The 20,094-nt window shown below is 49.1% G+C and overlaps 1 protein-coding gene across 3 annotated transcripts in view; it reads left to right on the plus strand.

The window, feature by feature from the left end:
- The window catches only part of LOC142304154 (zinc metalloproteinase-disintegrin-like MTP4), a 115,012-nt gene that overhangs the window by 14,645 nt on the left and 80,273 nt on the right, over positions 1-20,094 (plus strand). For 2 of the 3 annotated variants that reach the window (XM_075346245.1, XM_075346246.1), the window contains exon 2: positions 5,878-5,960. In XM_075346245.1, the coding sequence (XP_075202360.1) occupies positions 5,878-5,960 (83 nt within the window). Of the gene's footprint in view, positions 1-5,877; positions 5,961-20,094 lie in introns of those variants that run through there. The other variant, XM_075346247.1, reaches the window with a different exon arrangement.

Genomic DNA, 20,094 nt, shown 5'->3' on the forward strand with positions numbered 1-20,094 from the left:
GGGAACAGATATCAAGAATTCTTCATGAAATCCCTCTTGCTGGGCACCTTGGAGTACAACAGACTAAGGGTACTTTCACACTTGCGTTCAGCGCAGTCCGTCACTATGGAGAATAGCGCAGTCCAGTAACGCACTGCACTATTCTCCATAGACTTGTATGGACGACGCACTGTAACGCAAGTGTCAGCGTTGCATCCGCTGGACGACGCAGCGTCGTTATTTTGATGCTGCGCTGGGCGGGAGGAACGCAGCATGTAACTTTTCTTGAGCAGCGCAATCCGTAGGATTTCACTGCGCATGCTCTCTCTGGCTCCCTACACCCGTAACCAAGGTAAATATCGGGTAACCAAGCAAAGTGCTTTGCCGATATTTACCCTTGCTACGTGTGCAGGGAGCTCGACACTTCCCCGCTTGGCTCCGCCCCCTCCCACACTCCACTCCGCATGTATTTACACACACACATACATATACATACACACACGCACACTCACCTGTCCTCAGCGCCATGACCCGCTCGGCTCCACCCACTCCGCACTCCGCCCACCGCACACATTCTCGGCGGCCGAACGATCAGCTGAGCGCCCGGCCGCCGGCGTGTGAGAGCGCTCAGCTGAGCGCCCGGCAGCCAGCTATTGAGAGCGATCAGCTGATCGTTCACAATAGTCTGCTGCCGGTAAAACTGTAAAGAAGAAAAAAAAAAAGCTTTCCGTTGTTTTGTACGATTCGAAGCATCTGTTGTGCCACTATATGCAACACATCCGTTGCATCCGTCACACAACGCAATGCTACGGAAGCCGTCCAACGCAAGTTTGAAAGTAGCCTAAAGGGGGCTTTACACGCTGCGACATCGCTAATGCGGAGTCGTTGGGGTCACGGAATTTGTGACGCACATCCGGCCGCATTAGCGATGTTGCTGCGTGTGACACCGATGAGCGATTTTGCATCATTGCAAAAACATGCAAAATCGCTCATCGGTGACATGGGGGTCCATTCTCGATTATCGTTACTGCAGCAGTAACGATGTAGTTCGTCGCTCCTGCGGCAGCACACATCGCTATGTGTGACGCCGCAGGAACGAGGAAGCTCTCCTTACCTGCCTCCCGGCCGCTATGAGGAAGGAAGGTGGTGGGCGGGATGTTATGTCCCGCTGAGCTCCGCCCCTCCGCTGCTATTGAGCGGCCGCTCAGTGACGTCGCTGTGACGCCGCACGGACCGCCCCCTTAGAAAGGAGGCGGTTCGCCGGTCACAGCGACGTCGCCGGGCAGGTAAGTATGTGTGACGGGTCTGGGCGATGTTGTGCGGCACGGGCAGCGATTTGCCCGTGTCGCGCAACAGATGGGGGCGGGTACCCACGCTAGCGATATCGGGACCGATATCGCAGTGTGTAAAGTAGCCTTAAGGCTTTTTTGACACAACTTTTATTGGTCTACATGGGGGGGGACTGACACAACCAATTATTGATGAACTTGCACCATTTGTCAAAGAATTACAAAGAATGGGAAAATCCAAAAATGTTAAAAGACAAGCATATGCTTTCTAAGGATTTAAGGTAACCAAAAAGTAGGATTGTTAAAAGTGAAACCCTAGCAATGGAGCAGTTTAAAAGATCCAAAGACAATGAATCATGTGCGGTGAGGGGCCCTAAATCCAACATGGCATATGTTAGATGTTGAAATAGTCATAAAAGTGTTTTCTCTCAGTCTCAGGAGAGAGACAGAGAGAGAGAGACAGAGAGAGAGAGAGACTCTGTATGTAATATTCAACACATAGCACCTTATGCTGTTTTAATTCTATTTTTTAATATATATCAATAAAAATATTTGTTTTAATAGTTGACGTTGTCCCTTCATGTTTGGCTGTTCACACACGGCTGATGTTTGATGATAAATTTATCGGAGTGCTGTTTATTTGTTACCTTTGTGGACAATTTATGTAAAATAGTATATACAGTGGAACCTTGGATTACGAGCATAATTGGTTTCGTGACTGTGCTCTTAAATCAAGTTACTCTTATATCAAAGCAAATTTTAATATAGGAAATAATTGAAACACAGACAATTCGTTCCACAACCCAAAATATTTACTGTATTTATACAAATTTATTACAGTAATACAGAATAATGTACTGTATTCATATAAAATGATTACAGTCACTAATACAAAATACTGTACAGTACAGTAAAAAACATGTAAAACAAATTAAAATTAGCTTACAATTAAATTGTTGGTGTGCGGGAGGCACAATACAAGCAATGTGCTGCACTGATTAGCAGAAAAAGTACAATACTGTATCCACAAATGCAAATTGATAGACATGCTGTATAGTATATACTGTACTGTACAATGGTATACTGTATACAGTATACAGTACATATGTACAGAAAGTTACCTCCAGAGTGGGTCAGAGCGCGGTGATAGGACAGAACCGGACATGTGCACGGTAGGAATTTGCTCTTATTGCAAATCATTGCTCTTAAACCAAGTTACAAATCTGTAAAAAGCTTTGCTTGTCTTGCAAAACGCTCTCAAACCAAGTTACTCTTTAACCAAGGTTCCACTGTATACACAGTACAATGGGAAAGCTTTTTGTACTAAAATACAGATAATGATGTCTCTGCTCATCACCCTGACACCAATGGACAGACCGAGCGCCGTAATCAAACTGTGAACAATCATTCAATCATTGCGTTATGTTTCTGGTTATCGTCTGATATACTTAGCTGCATTTTGCAGAATTTACACTGAACAACTGATACAAGGAATCCACTAAAGTGACCCAATTTCTCTGCAGCTGCGGTCTCCACCTTTGTTTCAGTTCCTCTTAAGAAAATGATAGCACATTAGCAGCTGAAAATTATAGAAATCAACCAAACATAGTGCGGTGTCAGGTTCAACAAGACAGGAAAACCGGAGATTTCTGCTGATAAGAAATGAACCTCTTATCCACCTTTATCTGTTGGTTATTATTATTATTATTATTATTATTATTATTATTTATAGAGCACCATTAATTCCATGGTGCTGTACATGAGAAGGGAGTTACATACAGAATACATACACAAGTTACAGTAGACAGACTAATACAGAGGGAAGAGGGCCCTGCCCTTGCGGGCCTACATTCTATAGGATTTTGGGGAGGAGACAGTAGGTGGGGTGTAGATTGGGCGGCAGCTCCGCACGGTGGTCGGGCGGCAGCTCCGCATGGTGGTCGGGCGGCAGCTCCGCACGGTGGTCGGGCGGCAGCTCCGCACGGTGGTCGGGCGGCAGCTCCGCACGGTGGTGAAGCAGTGAGGTCATTGTAGGTTACAAAGTTATCTACTAAAAATATTGATCTGAAAGTTTATTCTAAAATTGGCTCCAAATTCACAAATTTGTACTTGATTATAGCGTTTATAAATATGTTTACGTTCCGGTTTCGGCATCCTGTATCTTTATGGATAAAATATTTTGCCATCGTTTTACAGAAGTCTCTTTTATAGGGGTAGCCACTGATTGCCTGCAGTGGTCACGAGACATTGCATGGTAATCGCAGTACCTTCTCCGGTCCAGAAGGTACATAGACACTATTCTATATTTTTTTAAGTAGATTGGAGCAATTAAGATGGAAACCCTATTAAACAGTATCTGATCTGGGATTCATCTGCTTCTCCATTTCTTCTTTTTGGGAACGGGACATCTTGAGTTTGAAGTCCAAAGAATCAATTAATCTTTGTTTGTCATCGGGTCGGTACAATACCTTGTTCACTGATGAGGTTATGGATCAGAAAAGAGATCTTGTATTATACAAAGTTCAATTAATCTTACAATTCATACTTTTTAGAATCCTCTTAAGGCTGGATTTACACGATTCTATGGCATCAGATGTGAGTGACATGTCTCTTGCTGACAATCGCAGCATGTTCTGCAGAATCTGGATGAGAAAAAAAGCTGACATCTGCTCTCCCTCATTGAATAACATAGGTCTGAGTGCAATGCAAGATTTTCTTGCATATATATTTATAAGCCTATCAGTTGGAGTTCGGGCCCTTAAGGCCGCTTTACACGCTGCGACATCGCTCAAGCGATCTCGTTGGGGTCACAGAATTTGTGACGCACATCCGGCCGCTTTAGCGATGTTGTTGCGTGTGACACCTATAAGCGATTTTGAATCGTCGCAAAAACGTTCAAAATTGCTCATCGGTGACATGCCCCCCTATTCTCGAATATCGCTGCTGCAGCTAGCGATGTAGTTCCTCATTGCTGCAGCAGCACATATCGCTATGTGTGACACCGCAGGAACAAGGAACCTCACCTTACCTGCGTCCACCAGCAATGAGGAAGGAAGGAGGTGGGCGGTATGTTACGTCCGCTCATCTCCGCCCCTCCGCTTCTATTGGGTGGCGGTTCAGTGACGCTGCTGTGACGTCGCTGTGATGCTGAACGAACCGCCCCCTTAGAAAGGAGGCGGTTCGCCGGTCACAGCAACGTCGCTAGGCAGGTAAGTAGTGTGACGGGTCCGCGCGATGTTGTGCACCACGGGCAGCGATTTGCCCGTGTGGCATAACCGATGGGGGCGGGTACGCACGCTAGCGATATCGGTCACGATATCGCAGCGTGTAAAGTGGCCTTTAGACCCTCACCAATTGCTCAAACCTTGGAGGTGGCACACCAATTTGCAAGTATTAAGCTTTCTTTACACGTTACGATTAAGCATACGATATTGTATGCGATCGTAACCGCCCCCATCGCATGTGTGTAAACCACCAATGCTGCTTCTCCATCATTGTCCCTACAGTGCACCATCGCATACCACTATGGCTGTGCGCAGGCTTAATTTACCAATCTGCAGAGGCTCCACTGCTTCCCCAAAAATCTTTTAATAAAAATATGAAGTGACTTCTCAAAAGTGTTTAATGCAATGTGAGTGTGATGGGGAGACAGGGATGATACAGGGACCTCTAAGCTGACCCTAAGACTGGGGACCCTGTGCTATCCCTTATCCCAACGGTAGACTTGAAGGTAGTCAGGGTCAAGCCTCCAATGTGGCCCTGTTGATCAAGTCTTCCCCACTCAGGGGACTGACTGGGACAGAGATCCTAAAAACCAACCAACACAGAAACACAATGAACCTGGGTTTCCTGGTGCTTATCGATAATGGCGGGGTCTAGGTGCATCACCATGTACAGCGGTCTGCAACATCTTTACAATACCAGGGCTAGAGGCGCCCATTTAGGTGGGACACAGCAAAAAGCCAAATAACATAGCAACTATAAACTTTAAAGAAAATACACGACACGCAACAATTCTCAGACAAGATCCGCAAACCAAAATAGTTCAGTGATTGTTTGCGAGCGGCCGTTAGGCGACTTGTAAACCTGCGATTTCTCACAAAAAACAAAATACAAATAAGTTGCATATGACTTGCATTAAGTCTATGTGAGTAAAGTTGTGACCTGTGATCCTTCCAAGGACATCAGTCGTAATACGACCACACTGATCATCATAAAATGTAAATCATCAAATCCAAATTGCAATTTTCATGGCCTTAGATGTAAACCATATTGTTTTCAATGATTGGATTGACATCATAGTTTTGGTTGACAAACATTTCCCATCAACAAGTAGAGATCCTGAAAATGATAAGAAGGGTGCAGAACTTGTCATAACATGAAGATAAAGTTTTATTTAGTATTTCCCGGGTTTTTGCTGAAACTTGAAGATTTTTGCCCCTTTGCGAAAATTATTATAATTTACAGACAATATGTAGAGAACTTGAAAATGGTGATGAATAAAAAAATAATAATGGTATAAAACAAAGGTTATATATTACCTAATACCAAAAAACCACTTAATATTCTGATCCTTTGATGTTAATAATTCCATGGTCATTTTTTGCAGGTTTTAATGACATACCGGAGGGGCAGAAGTATGAGGTGGTCTTCCCTCAGAAAGTACAAGCGCGTCACAAGAGAGACACAGAGGTACAGAATATAAAATACATCTATTTATTTTTTACATTTTTGATGGTTCTTCATTCATACAGTACTATCACCTGTTATTTCAGTGAATTCATCTATCTATTCTACAGTATTTATCTATCCATCTATCTATCTATCCCTCTATCTATTATCTATCTATCTGTCCCTCTATCAATCTATCTATCTATCCCTCTATCTATCTATCTATTATCTATCTATCCCTCTATCTATCTATCTATTATCTATCTATCCCTCTATCTATCTATCTATCTATCTATCTATCTATCTATCTATCCCTCTATCTATCTATCTATCTATCCCTCTATCTATCTATCTATCTATCTATCCCTCTATCTATCTATCTATCTATCCCTCTATCTATCTATCTATCTATCTATCTATCCCTCTATCTATCTATCTATCTATCTATCTATCTATCTATCTATCTATCTATCTATCTATCCCTCTATCCCTCTATCTATCTATCTATCTATCTATCCCTCTATCTATCTATCTATCCCTCTATCTATCTATCTATCTATCCCTCTATCTATCTATCTATCTATCTATCTATCCCTCTATCTATCTATCTATCTATCTATCCCTCTATCTATCTATCTATCTATCTATCTATCTATCTATCTATCTATCTATCCCTCTATCTATCTATCTATCTATCTATCTATCTATCTATCTGTCCCTCTATCTATCCCTCTATCTATCTATCTATCCCTCTATCTATCCCTCTATCTATCCCTCTATCTATCTATCTATCTATCGATCTATCCCTCTATCTATATCTATCCCTCTATCTATCTATCTATCTATCTATCTATCTATCCCTCTATCTATCTATCCCTCTATCTATCTATCTATCTATCTATCTATCCCTCTATCTATCTATCTATCCCTCTATCTATCTATCTATCTATCTATCTATCTATCCCTCTATCTATCTATCTATCTATCTATCTATCTATCTATCTATCTATCTATCTATCTATCCCTCTATCTATCTATCTATCTATCTATCTATCTATCTATCTATCTATCTATCTATCTATCTGTCCCTCTATCTATCCCTCTATCTATCTATCTATCTATCCCTCTATCTATCTATCTATCTATCTATCTATCTATCCCTCTATCTATCCCTCTATCTATCTATCTATCCCTCTATCTATATCTATCCCTCTATCTATCTATCTATCTATATCTATCTATTATCGGATTCCGCCTATAACCCTCGTGAAAAAGGGCTTAAATTGCTAAAAAGAATGACCATAATAGTACAGTAATGTACATTGACTTGCTGTGCCAGTTATGTATTTTTGTTATTTCTTTTAACCGTTTCAGGCTTCAAAAGCCAGGAAGTAGTTAAAAGAAATAGCATGTTCATTATTTGGACGGCTTCCACTATTTAAAGTTTAAGGGCTGGGACACACGGCAAGTAAAACAACCCGTGTGGAATACGATAAAAAAATCGCATTCTACTCGGACCCATGTTATTCTATGGGGCCGTTCCCATCTGCAATTATTTTCTCAGCCCTAATTGGACTGAGAAAACAGTCGAAGCATGCTGCGGGTGGAATCTGATCCGTATTCACCCATACAAGTCTATGGATGCGAGTGAAACATCGGACTGCACTCGGATGACACCAGAATGCAATGCAATAATCGCATCAGCTGACAATGGAGGAGATAAAGAGATTAATCCCTCCGTCTCCTCTGCAGCGGTGAAACAATCGCAGGATCGGATGACAGTGGCATGACATTCGGCTTACACTCACAGCAGAGCGGGAGCCAAGGGTCATTAGCATATCACATCCGATGCACTCACATGATGCACTCACATTGGATGCTATATGCTTGTGTGGCCCCAGCCTTAATCACAAAAAAAGACACCTTCCACTTCGAAATCTCGAGAAGATGCCGTGTACACAGTATACAGCTGACTTCACACATCCATGAAACATCGACTTCGTTCAGAGGAAGAAAACGGATTCTCCTGACTGGCTCTACTGCTCATAAGGCAATTATTTCAGGTTGAGAGACCTGGGGAGGGGGATGGGTCTTCTGATGTGGGCATGTTCCATGTTTCACCAATGTGTGAAATTAGCCTAAATATCTGTACAGAGGACTAATGTAAACTGTATATTCCACAGCCAGAAACATAGTCAGTGCTTAATGGGGTGTTCTCAAGATTGAAAGTTATTCCGTATTGCTGGAAGTTTGACTGCTGGGACCCCCAACAATACTGAGGGGTTCTGAAGCTTTATGGAATAGTGGTCAATCATACACACTGTGGTGCTATTCCTTTTTTATGCAGTTGCCGGTGATTACCGACTGCTGTGCTTGTCTGATCTTAGGCACTCCCGTAAAGTTGAATGGAGTAGCAATACCACTGGCGGACACAGTCAGAAAAGGCCTCTGTGCAATAACAGTATATGGGTCCTTTGCAGCCGAAGAACTCATCAAAATGCACAACACCTGCTTTGGAGGTAGAAATGGGCCACCAAACACTTATGCGGGCGTCACACAGGACGATCTATCGTGCGATCGTGTCGCGGGCAGGGAGGAGGGTGTCAACGCTGCGCTCTCCCACTGCTCGGGTCCGGCCGCCACTGCTCTGCGGCTACTGCTGCTCGGTGGCTCGAGCGATAGGCCGGATCCCGGGGACTCGAGCGGCGCTCCTCGCCCGTGAGTGAAAGGGGTGATTTGTTGGTGGGGGATTTGGTTAATGTCCGTGACGCCACCCACGGTTGTGGTGATTGTGTGGACACCACCGCTGCTCTGTCTGGGGATCCCGGGAGTGGTGGTATGGAGCAGCTAGATGTTGGTTTGCCCCTCCGTGGGTAGGGGTTTTGGTAGTCCCGGGGCCCGATGATGGGGAGGTCAGGATGGTGGACAGGCGGGTTATGGGGCCTGTGGAGGTGCAGGGACGCAGGGGCAGTGCTGTGCCGCACGGCACAGAGGTACTCACTCAGCCCAAGGATGATGACACAGTTCACGGTAAACAAACGGCTGGTTGGACGGGTCCCTCGGACGGCTACGGTGCTGATGTTCCTTGCAGTTAGCGGTGACGGTCACTTCCCTGCACCTAAGCACGGTTCTTTGGTAGCGATGGATTCCCACCGGTAACCCGCTTCCCAGCTTGGATATGAGCCGGAGGAGCCCCTCTCTTGCCCGCAGGCGCTGGCCCTGGGAAACTGGTGCCTTGGCGGTGGCGGTGTCTCCCCTTCATGGTCGGACTGTTGCCTTCAATCGGGACTTTGCTGCTGGGAGACCCGAAGGTCCCCTTCACTGACGGATTTGGCAAATTATGGCGACTCCTAGCCTTGCCGGGATCCGAAAGGCCCCTGCCACTGGTGCTGGCTTCTCTTTGTATACCGCTCCGGTACCGCCGGGCCACCACCCGTCCACGGTCCTTTCGGCAACCTCCGATTAGCCTCTCCTGCAGACGGTCACCGCCGTCTGTCAACCTTGCTGTCTCAGTCCGGGGCACACACCCGGACCAACTTCAGGCTTTCAAACTGTCACTTTTCTTCTCTCACTTCCACTCCTGTCACTTGCTTGACTTCAAACTCCAAACTCTCTCACTAATCTGCCCGGTTTTCCCACCTCCAGGACTGTGTACTCCTCGGTGGGTGGAGCCAACCGCCTGGCCCACCCCCTGGTGTGAACATCAGCCCCTGGAGGAGGGCAACAAGGATTTGTGTTCTGACCTTGGTGTGCCTGCAGGGAATGTGGGGTGTGTGTGGTGTTGTGACCTGTGACCCTTGGCTTGCCCAGGGCGTCATATTCCCCCTTGGCAAAACGCAGACCGTCCTCGGGCTGCCCGTCCAACACCGGTTTTATTTTCCTTTTTTTTTTCTTCTGAAAGATAAAAACGGTAACACAGTACAAGTAGAAAAACATCATCCCACAACGGGAGGCACTTTGCTTAAACGTTACTAACGGTTTTAACGGTTGCTGCTGCCGCTCTCTCCCACCCAAGTAACCTGGCCCTGATGCTGCCCCTAAGAAACAGGCAGCACCCCTTGACCCCAGTCCTGAACCAAGTTACCCAAGCGGGATCTGTCCTTCCCCTCTAGAGGGTAGCCACTGGTTCCGGTGGTGGCTGGGCCTCAGCCTGCTCTACTGCGGGCCCTCCCTCCAATCTGCCTCTCCGGAGGCGGTACGGTGGCAGTTGCAACGGAAACATATTTACAAGCCACTAACGTTTGTGGTTGCCCTGCAAGTTCACGGGCTTGTCCATAGGAGTTCCTATGCAAATAACTCCAATCGGTCCCCACGGGGACATAGGTGCCGGCAACGGCCGGTTCAATCAGTAGCTGCAAATCAGGTGAACTTCACGGTTTCATTTCTCTTATCATCATTTTTAAAACTTGCAAACTTTTAAACTGGTGGTCCCAACGGGGACTGGACAACGGTGCTCCGCTGCCCTACTCAGAGTCCTCAGCATCACTTGAGGGAGGGGGTGTAGCGCTCACACGGGCGTCCTGGCTGCCCCTCAATTTTGCATCTAGGGCGAACCACCCCCGCTCTCCACAGTGCCGGGTGTACTGGACCAAGTCGCCCGGCATCAGGTTCCGACCAGGGTGCTCCTCTGGCAGATGAGCATTAACATCCCGCCGGGCTATAAACACTTCGGCCTCCAGGCCCGGTTCATATATGAATCCATAGCCCCGGCGGACATCAAACCGCCTCACCTGCCCTTCATACAACGGGCCCCGGACACGGAAAGTTGCCTGACGGAGGTTCTCTTTTTCCCGGATTGCACGGGCCACCAACTCCGCCTTCTTCCTTTCCCTCTCTTCAATCTCCAGGCCCAACGGTACTGGCTCCCTGTCCCAGTACGGCGCTGCTGCGAGCTCCGGCGCACGGGTCGGGCCCCGCGGGACATTTTGGACGCTGCCCACTGTTAGGGATCTGGGCGGCAGGTCCCGCGGCTTCCTGGCCTTGGACGCCGCCTTGCAGCGGCAACCCGGCGCAACCTCAGCTGAGGTGTGGGGAATGGGCACAGGGGCTTTCCGCGGTTGGGCCTTCGGCACGGAACGGGTTATCAGCTCCGGCTCGGGGGACTTCTCAGGGGCCACCTCCGGTTTGGGCTTCAGGGCTTTCCACGGCAGCACCTCCGGGCGGCTACCGGCTCCGGCTGCAGGTCGGCCCGCCGGGGCGGGCATGCTGGGTATCGCTACCGGCTGCGGTGGCAGCGGGCCTAGTGGCGGGGTCACAGCTTCCAGGACGCGTGGCAAGGGAGGCAGCAGGGTGAGAGGGTTTAGACTGGGTCCCGCAGCCGCGATGACCGGCCCTTCAAGGGCAACGGGGCGTGGGTCACTCACCCTCCCTTCCGCAGCTTCCTCCTCGCGTCTCCGCACAGTTGCTTTCACGTCCGCCATGTCGGTCTCCCACTCCTCCATGAGGAGCTGCATTTTGACCTGCAACCTCTGGTAGAGCTGCGCGGTCCGGATCTCCACCCACGCCGCGGTCCCTGGCGCGGGGGCTACGGTGCTTCTGGACGGCATCCACATGTTGCTGGCGGTCTCTCCCAGGAACTAGATGGGTGCAGGGTCCTGGCGTCCCTGCTTTTATAGCCGCGCTCACATGCGACCAGCCGCCATTCCGTCTCCCTTAGCCTCTTTCCGGCTCCTCCTCTATCGGGGCGGGGTTTTGGCCTTCGCGCCTCTACTACTCGAGAAGACGCTCGAGCGGGAACTTTTCGCGCCCAAGATGGCGGCTTCTAAAATTTTCTGGCCGGACACCTCCGGCGGTAACAAGGCGCACCTCTACCAGACGGCAGAGCGGTAAGATCCTGTTCGTGACGCCAAGTTGTCGCGGGCGGGAAGGAGGGTGTCAACGCTGCGCTCTCCCACTGCTCGGGTCCGGCCGCCGCTGCTCTGCGGCTACTGCTGCTCGGTGGCTCGAGCGATAGGCCGGATCCCGAGGACTAGAGCGGCGCTCCTCGCCCGTGAGTGAAAGGGGTGATTTGTTGGTGGGGGATTTGGTTAATGTCCGTGACGCCACCCACGGTTGTGGTGATTGTGTGGACACCACCGCTGCTCTGTCTGGGGATCCCGGGAGTGGTGGTATGGAGCAGCTAGATGTTGGTTTGCCCCTCCGTGGGTAGGGGTTTTGGTAGTCCCGGGGCCCGATGATGGGGAGGTCAGGATGGTGGACAGGCGGGTTATGGGGCCTGTGGAGGTGCAGGGACGCAGGGGCAGCGCTGTGCCGCACGGCACAGAGGTACTCACTCAGCCCAAGGATAATGACACAGTTCACGGTAAACAAACGGCTGGTTGGACGGGTCCCTCGGACGGCTACGGTGCTGATGTTCCCTGCAGTTAGCGGTCACGGTCACTTCCCTGCACCTAAGTACGGTTCTTTGGTAGCGATGGATTCCCACCGGTAATTCGCTCCCCAGCTTGGATATGAGCCGGAGGAGCCCCTCTCTTGCCCGCAGGCGCTGGCCCTGGGAAACTGGTGCCTTGGCGGTGGCGGTGTCTCCCCTTCACGGTCGGACTGTTGCCTTCAATCGGGACTTTGCTGCTGGGAGACCCGAAGGTCCCCTTCACTGACGGATTTGCAAATTATAGCGACTCCTAGCCTTGCCGGGATCCGAAAGGCCCCTGCCACTGGTGCTGGCTTCTCTTTGTATACCGCTCCGGTACCGCCGGGCCACCACCCGTCCACGGTCCTTTCGGCAACCTCCGATTAGCCTCTCCTGCAGACGGTCACCGCCGTCTGTCAACCTTGCTGTCTCAGTCCGGGGCACACACCCGGACCAACTTCAGGCTTTCAAACTGTCACTTTTCTTCTCTCACTTCCACTCCTGTCACTCGCTTGACTTCAAACTCCAAACTCTCTCACTAATCTGCCCGGTTTTCCCGCCTCCAGGACTGTGTACTCCTCGGTGGGTGGAGCCAACCGCCTGGCCCACCCCCTGGTGTGAACATCAGCCCCTGGAGGAGGGCAACAAGGATTTGTGTTCTGACCTTGGTGTGCCTGCAGGGAATGTGGGGTGTGTGTGGTGTTGTGACCTGTGACCCCTGGCTTGCCCAGGGCGTCACAATCGCACGAGCGATCGTAACCGCCCCCGTCGTTTGTGCGTCACGGGCAATTAGTTGCCCAGGGCGCACAAAGTCATTAATCCCCCGTCACAAGGACTTACCTGGCTAAAGACCTCGCTGTGGGTGGTGAACATCCTCTTCCTGAAGGGGGAGGGACATTCAGTGTCACAGCGACGTCACACAGCGAACAGCCAATAGCAGAGGAGGGGCGGAGATGAGCGGGAAGTAAATATCCCGCCCACCTCCTTCCTTCCACATTGCCGGCAGGACGCAGGTAAGCTGTGTTCATCGTTCCCGGGGTGTCACACGGAGCAATGTGTGCTGCCTCAGGAACGATGAACAACCAGCGCACAGAAGAAGAAACGACTTTTTGAAAATGAGCGATGTGTCAACGAGGAACGATAAGGTGAGTATTTCTGCTCGTTCACCGTCGCTCGTAGCTGTCACACGCTACGATATATCAAACGATGCCGGATGTGCGTCACTTACGACGTGACCCCGCCGACATATTGCCCGATATATCGTACCGTGTGATGCCCGCATTAGGCCCCTATACGGCCGCACAGGCTGCACCAATGATATGACCACCCTTGGGCAATATGCATAATAGACCTCCAGCTCTGAATGTTTTTGGGAACTGATTTTAGTCTTCCAGATAGACCGGGGCTGCGCCTAGACTTCCAGTCTGAATTGACGGTCTATTGTGGCTTTACTTTTTATTACTTGATATTGAGTAATGGAGATGTTCTGAAAATGTGATTTATATTTTTCCATCATTGCATATCAGCGCCATGTCTTCCTGTGATTTCCAGAATTCTACAATTTGTCTATCTTGGTGTTGCAATTTCGGTGTTGAGCAGTGTATATACTGTATCTATATACTGTATAGACTCAATGCCTATGGGAACTTGTATTGACAGGATATTTCTATAGTTGTGGTTTGTTCCGTATTCGTCAACGTCGTGTGGTTAATTGTGAAACACATCCTTTTTGGTGATGTTTATCTGCACATACTTTGTGTTCTTTGGTGTGGTAATACTTCACAAGTAAAGTAATATAATGGGAAGTTACTGCAGAAGGAGCTTTACTTCCACCATTACTGTTTAGTAATTATCACTACGTCATTAGTACCGAAAAGGTCCAAATATTTCATGTCAGATGGGAGCAGAACTGCACCACTGTAAACAATAATAGAACAATTTTTGGAAGAATGGTGAGGGCTTTTTATAAGGAGATCGTTTTTAATATAGGAATATATTGCATTGTTTCCAAAATAATCCATGTTCTAACACTCTTCTTTAATGGGTCCAAAATGCTTTGCTGTTTAATTTCATAGACTACTTTTTCTTTTCCTTCATACAGTCATAGTGTTAATATATGATAACTTTTTGACTTTCTAAAGCCCCCACTGAGGGAAGCTATGGCCTTAGTGTGACGCCCTGGCACAGCCAGGTTGTCACAGAAAGAGTTAATCCTCCTTGGTAATCTGATCTCACACCGGTGCAGCAAGACAAACCACATCCCCCAGGGTAAGAGAAAAGCAGAGCAGGGGGGAGGGGCTGGAGCAGAGAGTGTTTGGAGAGGAGAGAGAAGTGGAGCCTGGAGCTGTAGCTCCCAGGCTGAAAGCAAAGCGTGCTCCGAGAGGGCCGGGACAGGCTGTAGTGAGGAAGGGGCCAGAGGTAGCCGGAGCAGGGCGGTGGCCCCTCGGTACCTGGGTACCCGAATCACTACAGGGGAGTGGATTCCCCGTTCCCGGCTGAGGAGAAAGAGGAAGAGAGTGGAGAGAAAGGCACCTGGCTGCAGGGAAAGAACAACAAGGGCTGCTGCACCGTGTGTGGGACACTAACACCCCCGTACCGAAGGCTGCGGACACCGGCAATTCCTAGTTTACCAGTGACTCCGTGTGACTTACTTGTGAGTACACCCGTGCCCTCGGGCACCGCACTGCAGCACTGCGCCCTGCTCCCTGCTTACCCCATCACCGGGCCCCGGGACAACCAACCCCCTACCCACGGAGGGGAGAACTAACATCTAGCTGCTCCATACCATCACTCCCGGGATCCTCGTCCAGAGCAGCGGTGGTGTCCCAATCACCACAACCGTGGGTGGCGTCACGGACAATATAAATCTCCCTTACCAGATCCCTTTATACTGTGGAGCCTGGGATCACAGACCGGATCACGCCACCGTGATACCCACAGAAGTGACTCTGTGGCCCGGATCTGAGTACCCCCTGGTCCCCGGGCGACACATTAGTTCAGGGGTCAGCAATTAATTTTCCTAAGAGTACAATGTTGAGGACGGCCTCCTTACAGAGGTTTTTGGCGTCTACCTCTGTTAGGAGGTGTTTCATGTGCTCTATGTGAGTGAAGCTCCCCTGATGAGTTTTACACGAAACACGTAGGGTTGAGCACGTCCTTTGCAGGGCATTATTAAGGGGTAGTGTGCAGTTATGTAATATACGGTAGCTCCCCCTCGTAGATCCAGCAATAACTTCCTAGGAAACATCAGCAAATTTCATCCTCAACACCGGTGAGACCATTCCTGTTTCCTTTTGTACTTGACACTTTTTCATTCAGTATTTATTATATAGGTTAATAAAGAATATTGAACTAACTAATTCCTCAGTCATATAGAGAGGTGTCATTCAACACAGTAGTAGTGTGGCTTTGAGACCAATATCAGATCTAGGGTGGTCATGCCCTTTTTTTGTGGTCATCTATTCCTTTTACTGTGTTGTTGTAATTCCTTACCTTGATTGGTGTTATGTTGATTATTTATTCTAGGGTTGAAAATTTGCAGCAATTGGGGTGATTGGGGACCAGTGTGTAATCCCTTGTTGTAGTCCACGATATTCGGGTGTCTAAAATTGCCCAATCATCATCAGCAGCATCAGGGTGTCTCCTCCTTTTTGAAAGAGGACATTTTTTTGATGTTGTTCACGAATTGTTTCCCCCTACATTTTAAATATTTATTATTAAGAGTTATATTTTAATATTAGCCAGCTAACTACTCGAAGTGTATAAATAATAGTGAATCATACTGACCCTGTTATTCAGCCCTTGCATCTTGATGAACAGCCCCCACACAGTATGAGGCCCTCACTGATGGATCCCTATATCCAGGTGGCAAATCAAAAAAAGGTCCGTAGAGCCTCTGTTAGGAGTCTCGACACGTAAAATAGCCAGATATCCCTTGGGAAGGACTTAGCCAAGGAGTGGCTTTTTTTAGGACCATAACTACCATATTAAGTGGCCCTTTTAGTCAATATCCAGCTATTTCACCAGGTGGGGGATTTGGCACCGGCCTCCCCAGCTCACGGACGGTACATCATTATTTCCAGCCCTTTAGCTACCCTAGTCCACAAACTGCACGGCTTGGATCTGCCCCTCTGTGTGTCTTAGGCCTCTTTCACACGTCCGTGAAATCACGCACGTTTTTCACGGACGTGTCAAAGGTGCGTATTGCACTCCGTGAGCCGTGTTTATGGCACACGTGTGTTATCCGTGTGTTATCCGTGATAACACACGGAGAATGGGAACTTTCTGCTCACCTGTCCCTGGCGTCGCTGTCCGTGGTGCTGATCTTCAGTCTCTGGTCCTGCCGACTCCCCGCTGCTGCTGCTTCCGGCCGCAGTGAAGTGAATATGCAATGGGCATAATGAGCGGCGGTCGGAAGCAAGTGACAGCAGCGGCAGAGACAGCAGGGCAGGAGAAGGTGAGTAATGGTTTGTTTTTTTCTCGCAGACACATGTGTTTTCTCCGGTGCATGTCACACGGAACACATCCGTTTGCATTACGTGTGATCCGTTTGCGGTCCGTGTGACACCCGTGATGCCGGAGAAAAACGGACATGTCTACGTGTGGAGCCTACGGGCACACGTATGCTCCACACGTACACACGGTCCATGGCAGAATACGCACGTGAGCGCAGACCCATTTATTTTAATGGGTCTATGTGTGCCTGTGTCTCCGGTACGTGAGGAAACGGACAGAACGTACCGGAGACACGGACGTGTGAAAGAGGCCTTACTGTACACGCAGCTCACTTTGAGAGTATTTATGTGAAAGTAAACTTTATTCTTTTAGGTCTATGGTGGCAACATAAATCTATATAACCACAACAACAAAAAAATGTAAAACTCTAAAGGCCCCGTTCCACGCAGCGACATCGCTAACAAGATATCGCTGGGGTCACGGAATTCGTGACGCACATCCGGCCTTGTTAGCGACGTTGTTGCGTGTGACACCTACGAGTGACCGCTAACGATCAAAAATACTCACCTAATCGTTGGTCGTTGACACGTCGTTCATTTTCAAAATATCGTTGCTCATGCTGGACGCAGGTTGTTCGTCGTTCCTGAGGAAGCACACATCTCTACGTGTGACACCGCAGGAACGACGAACAACATCGTTCCTGCGTCCTCTGGCAACAAGGTGGGAGTGACGTGAATGCGGCTGCTCTCCGCCCCTCCACTTCTATTGGTGGCCCGCTGATTGACGTCGCTGTGACCCCGCACGAACCTCCCCCTCAAAAAAGAGTTGTTCGCCGGCCACAGCGACGTCGCTAGGAAGGTAAGTGCGTTTGACACGTCCTAGCGATATTGTTCGCCACAGGCAGCGATTTGCCCATGACGCACAAAAAACGGGGGCGGGTGCGATCGCTAGCGACATCGCTAGCGATGTCGCAGCGTGTAAAGCAGCCTTTAGAATGGGTGCCCATGATCCGGACACGCTGCATCCTGGACGCTGCATGTCTTCTCCTGCAGAGACGCGAGTGTTCTCCACAGAGACCATGGCGGTCTATGCTCACAGTCAGGGTTCAAGCCGCTGTTTACATTCGATCTGTCCTCACTCGCATTTCCGCAGCATAAATTGACATGTTGTGGATCGGGAAGCCACGCCGCATGTCCATTTACATTGCGGAGAAAAGAAGCACAGTGGGCAGGAGATTTCTAGAAATCCCATCCACTGTGCTTCTATTGTACAACACAGCGTTTTGGACGCAGGGAAAACACACTGCTAACTCTGATCATGGGCATGCTGCCTAAACCTCTGCTGACTGTCTCTGAATGAAGCAGAGGAGAAGTATACACACCTCAGCTTAATATATTCTCTGTGGGCAGCTGAAGGTAGCTGGTCAAGTTCACCATTTGGCTCTTTACGGCAAATAATATGAATTGTCATAGATGTGCATACTGGTCTGCTTAATTCAGAATCACTCGGCAGAACCCCATTTTTGTGATTGGAGAGGATCCCAGTGAATGAACCCTATGCACTGGCACAGACAGAAAAGGGTCCCTGTGCAAGAACAGTATATGGGCCCTTTTCAGTCCATAGCACGATTTACAATTCCTGTTTTGGAAGTAGAAATGGGTCAGCTTGTGCGGCTGCACAGAGGCCCAACCTCTTGGGCCTCTGTGCAGCCGCACAAGCTGCACCAATGATATGTCTATGGGTAAATAACTTCTAAACTTGCTACCATATTATTCCCCACTGAGCCACTCCATGTTCTGCTTATAGATCAGGGTCCTGAACAGGTAATGCCCCCCTACTTTGATAATTTAAAATAACTGAGGACACCCCAGTCTCCCCTTCCTTCGCCCCTAGTTCCCCTTTAGCTTTTTTTCTTATTCCTTCTCTCTCCTTTTTATCTTCTTCTTGCCTTTCTAGCTTTAGCTTTTTTTCTTTCCTGTCCCATTCTGTGCATGTTACAAAGCTGCTTTTGTAACGCCCCTGGACTATTCAGGTCGTCACAGGGTACTGCACGCTCTTTCTCCTTAGTGCAGTATTCAAATCCCTCATGGTTCTGGGTCCCCATCTTACAGTGCTACCTCCAACAGCAAATCAAATCCTAGATACACCCTGCACCACACCCACCAGACACACCAGTGGGCGGCTTAAGCGGAATAGGGTCGCCCACCTAGGGGTCAGGAAGGGGAGGTGAGGAGTGTAGTGAAAGGAGAGAGAAGTGAAGTAGCCCTCGAGCTGAGAGGAGCTCAGATGAGGCTGGGAGTAGTGGCTCCCAGGAGAAGCTATCTAGGTTGCAGACGGTGGTCTGGACCTAGAGGAGTCGGACCCCCGGTCGCAGGGGATTGAGGCTAGGTGCCTGGGACCTGTGAAAGAGGACGGTCAGCAGCCTGGTCCTATCACCGGTCCGGGACCGAAGGCACAGCGGGGTACATGGACCCTAGGTCGGGGAAAGCTTCAAGCAACCCGGCAATTAACCTGCGGAGAATGGAGCCTTTATGGACTGTTCCCACTAGCTCCAGAATCGGGGCACTAGTGCAACGAGGGGGATAGCACCTTCCATACAAGCAGCCCACCAAAATCCCAAGCGTAAGCCCTGAGAGCAAGCTTCCACACTTAGCCACAGTGGGGAGCGGGGCCTGGAAAGTTCCAGACTACTGGGCCACTACGGTGATCTTAAACTTTGTGCCAGGAGGCAGGTCACAGATCACCAGGAAGCAGTGCAGGGCACGGGACCCGGATGAGCTCCCCTTTGAGAGGCAGCGACACCCAGAGACTTGGTTTACTCGGTTGTCAGCGTCTGCTTATTGGCTGAGTGAGTACCTGAGTGATTTCCCTTTCATGGCACCCAGTGGCATCATCCAGAGTCCAGGGGCCTACCCCTACCCATGGAGGGCAACGACAACCTGCTGTCCCACTCCATCACTCCGGGTATCCCAACGGCAGTGGCGGTACTCCCAGTAACCGCACACCACGGGTGGCGTCACAAACTACAACTCCCCCTGTAAATATTCCCCTTTTACTTTAGAGTGTGGCCCCTAGCCCCTGGGTCTGGAGACCCTCGAGCCACGAACGGACACTACCCCCGGATCCGAGCGGTTCGACCCGCTGCTGGAGCGGCACACTTTGATTCTCGATTTTAGATGAATTCTGGCCATTAGTGGGCAGATAAGTAGCACGAGGTTTCCTTAGTTGTGGCTTTGGTCAAATACATCTTTGATGTGTAAGTTTTCACTAGTGAGATATTGTACAGATTCTATTTACGATAGTAGAAATGCCTTATAGGAAGTGGTTAAATCATTTGTCTAGTTTTAAATT

Source organism: Anomaloglossus baeobatrachus, chromosome 4 (genome assembly GCF_048569485.1).
Source record: "Anomaloglossus baeobatrachus isolate aAnoBae1 chromosome 4, aAnoBae1.hap1, whole genome shotgun sequence".
NCBI lineage: Eukaryota > Metazoa > Chordata > Amphibia > Anura > Aromobatidae > Anomaloglossus > Anomaloglossus baeobatrachus.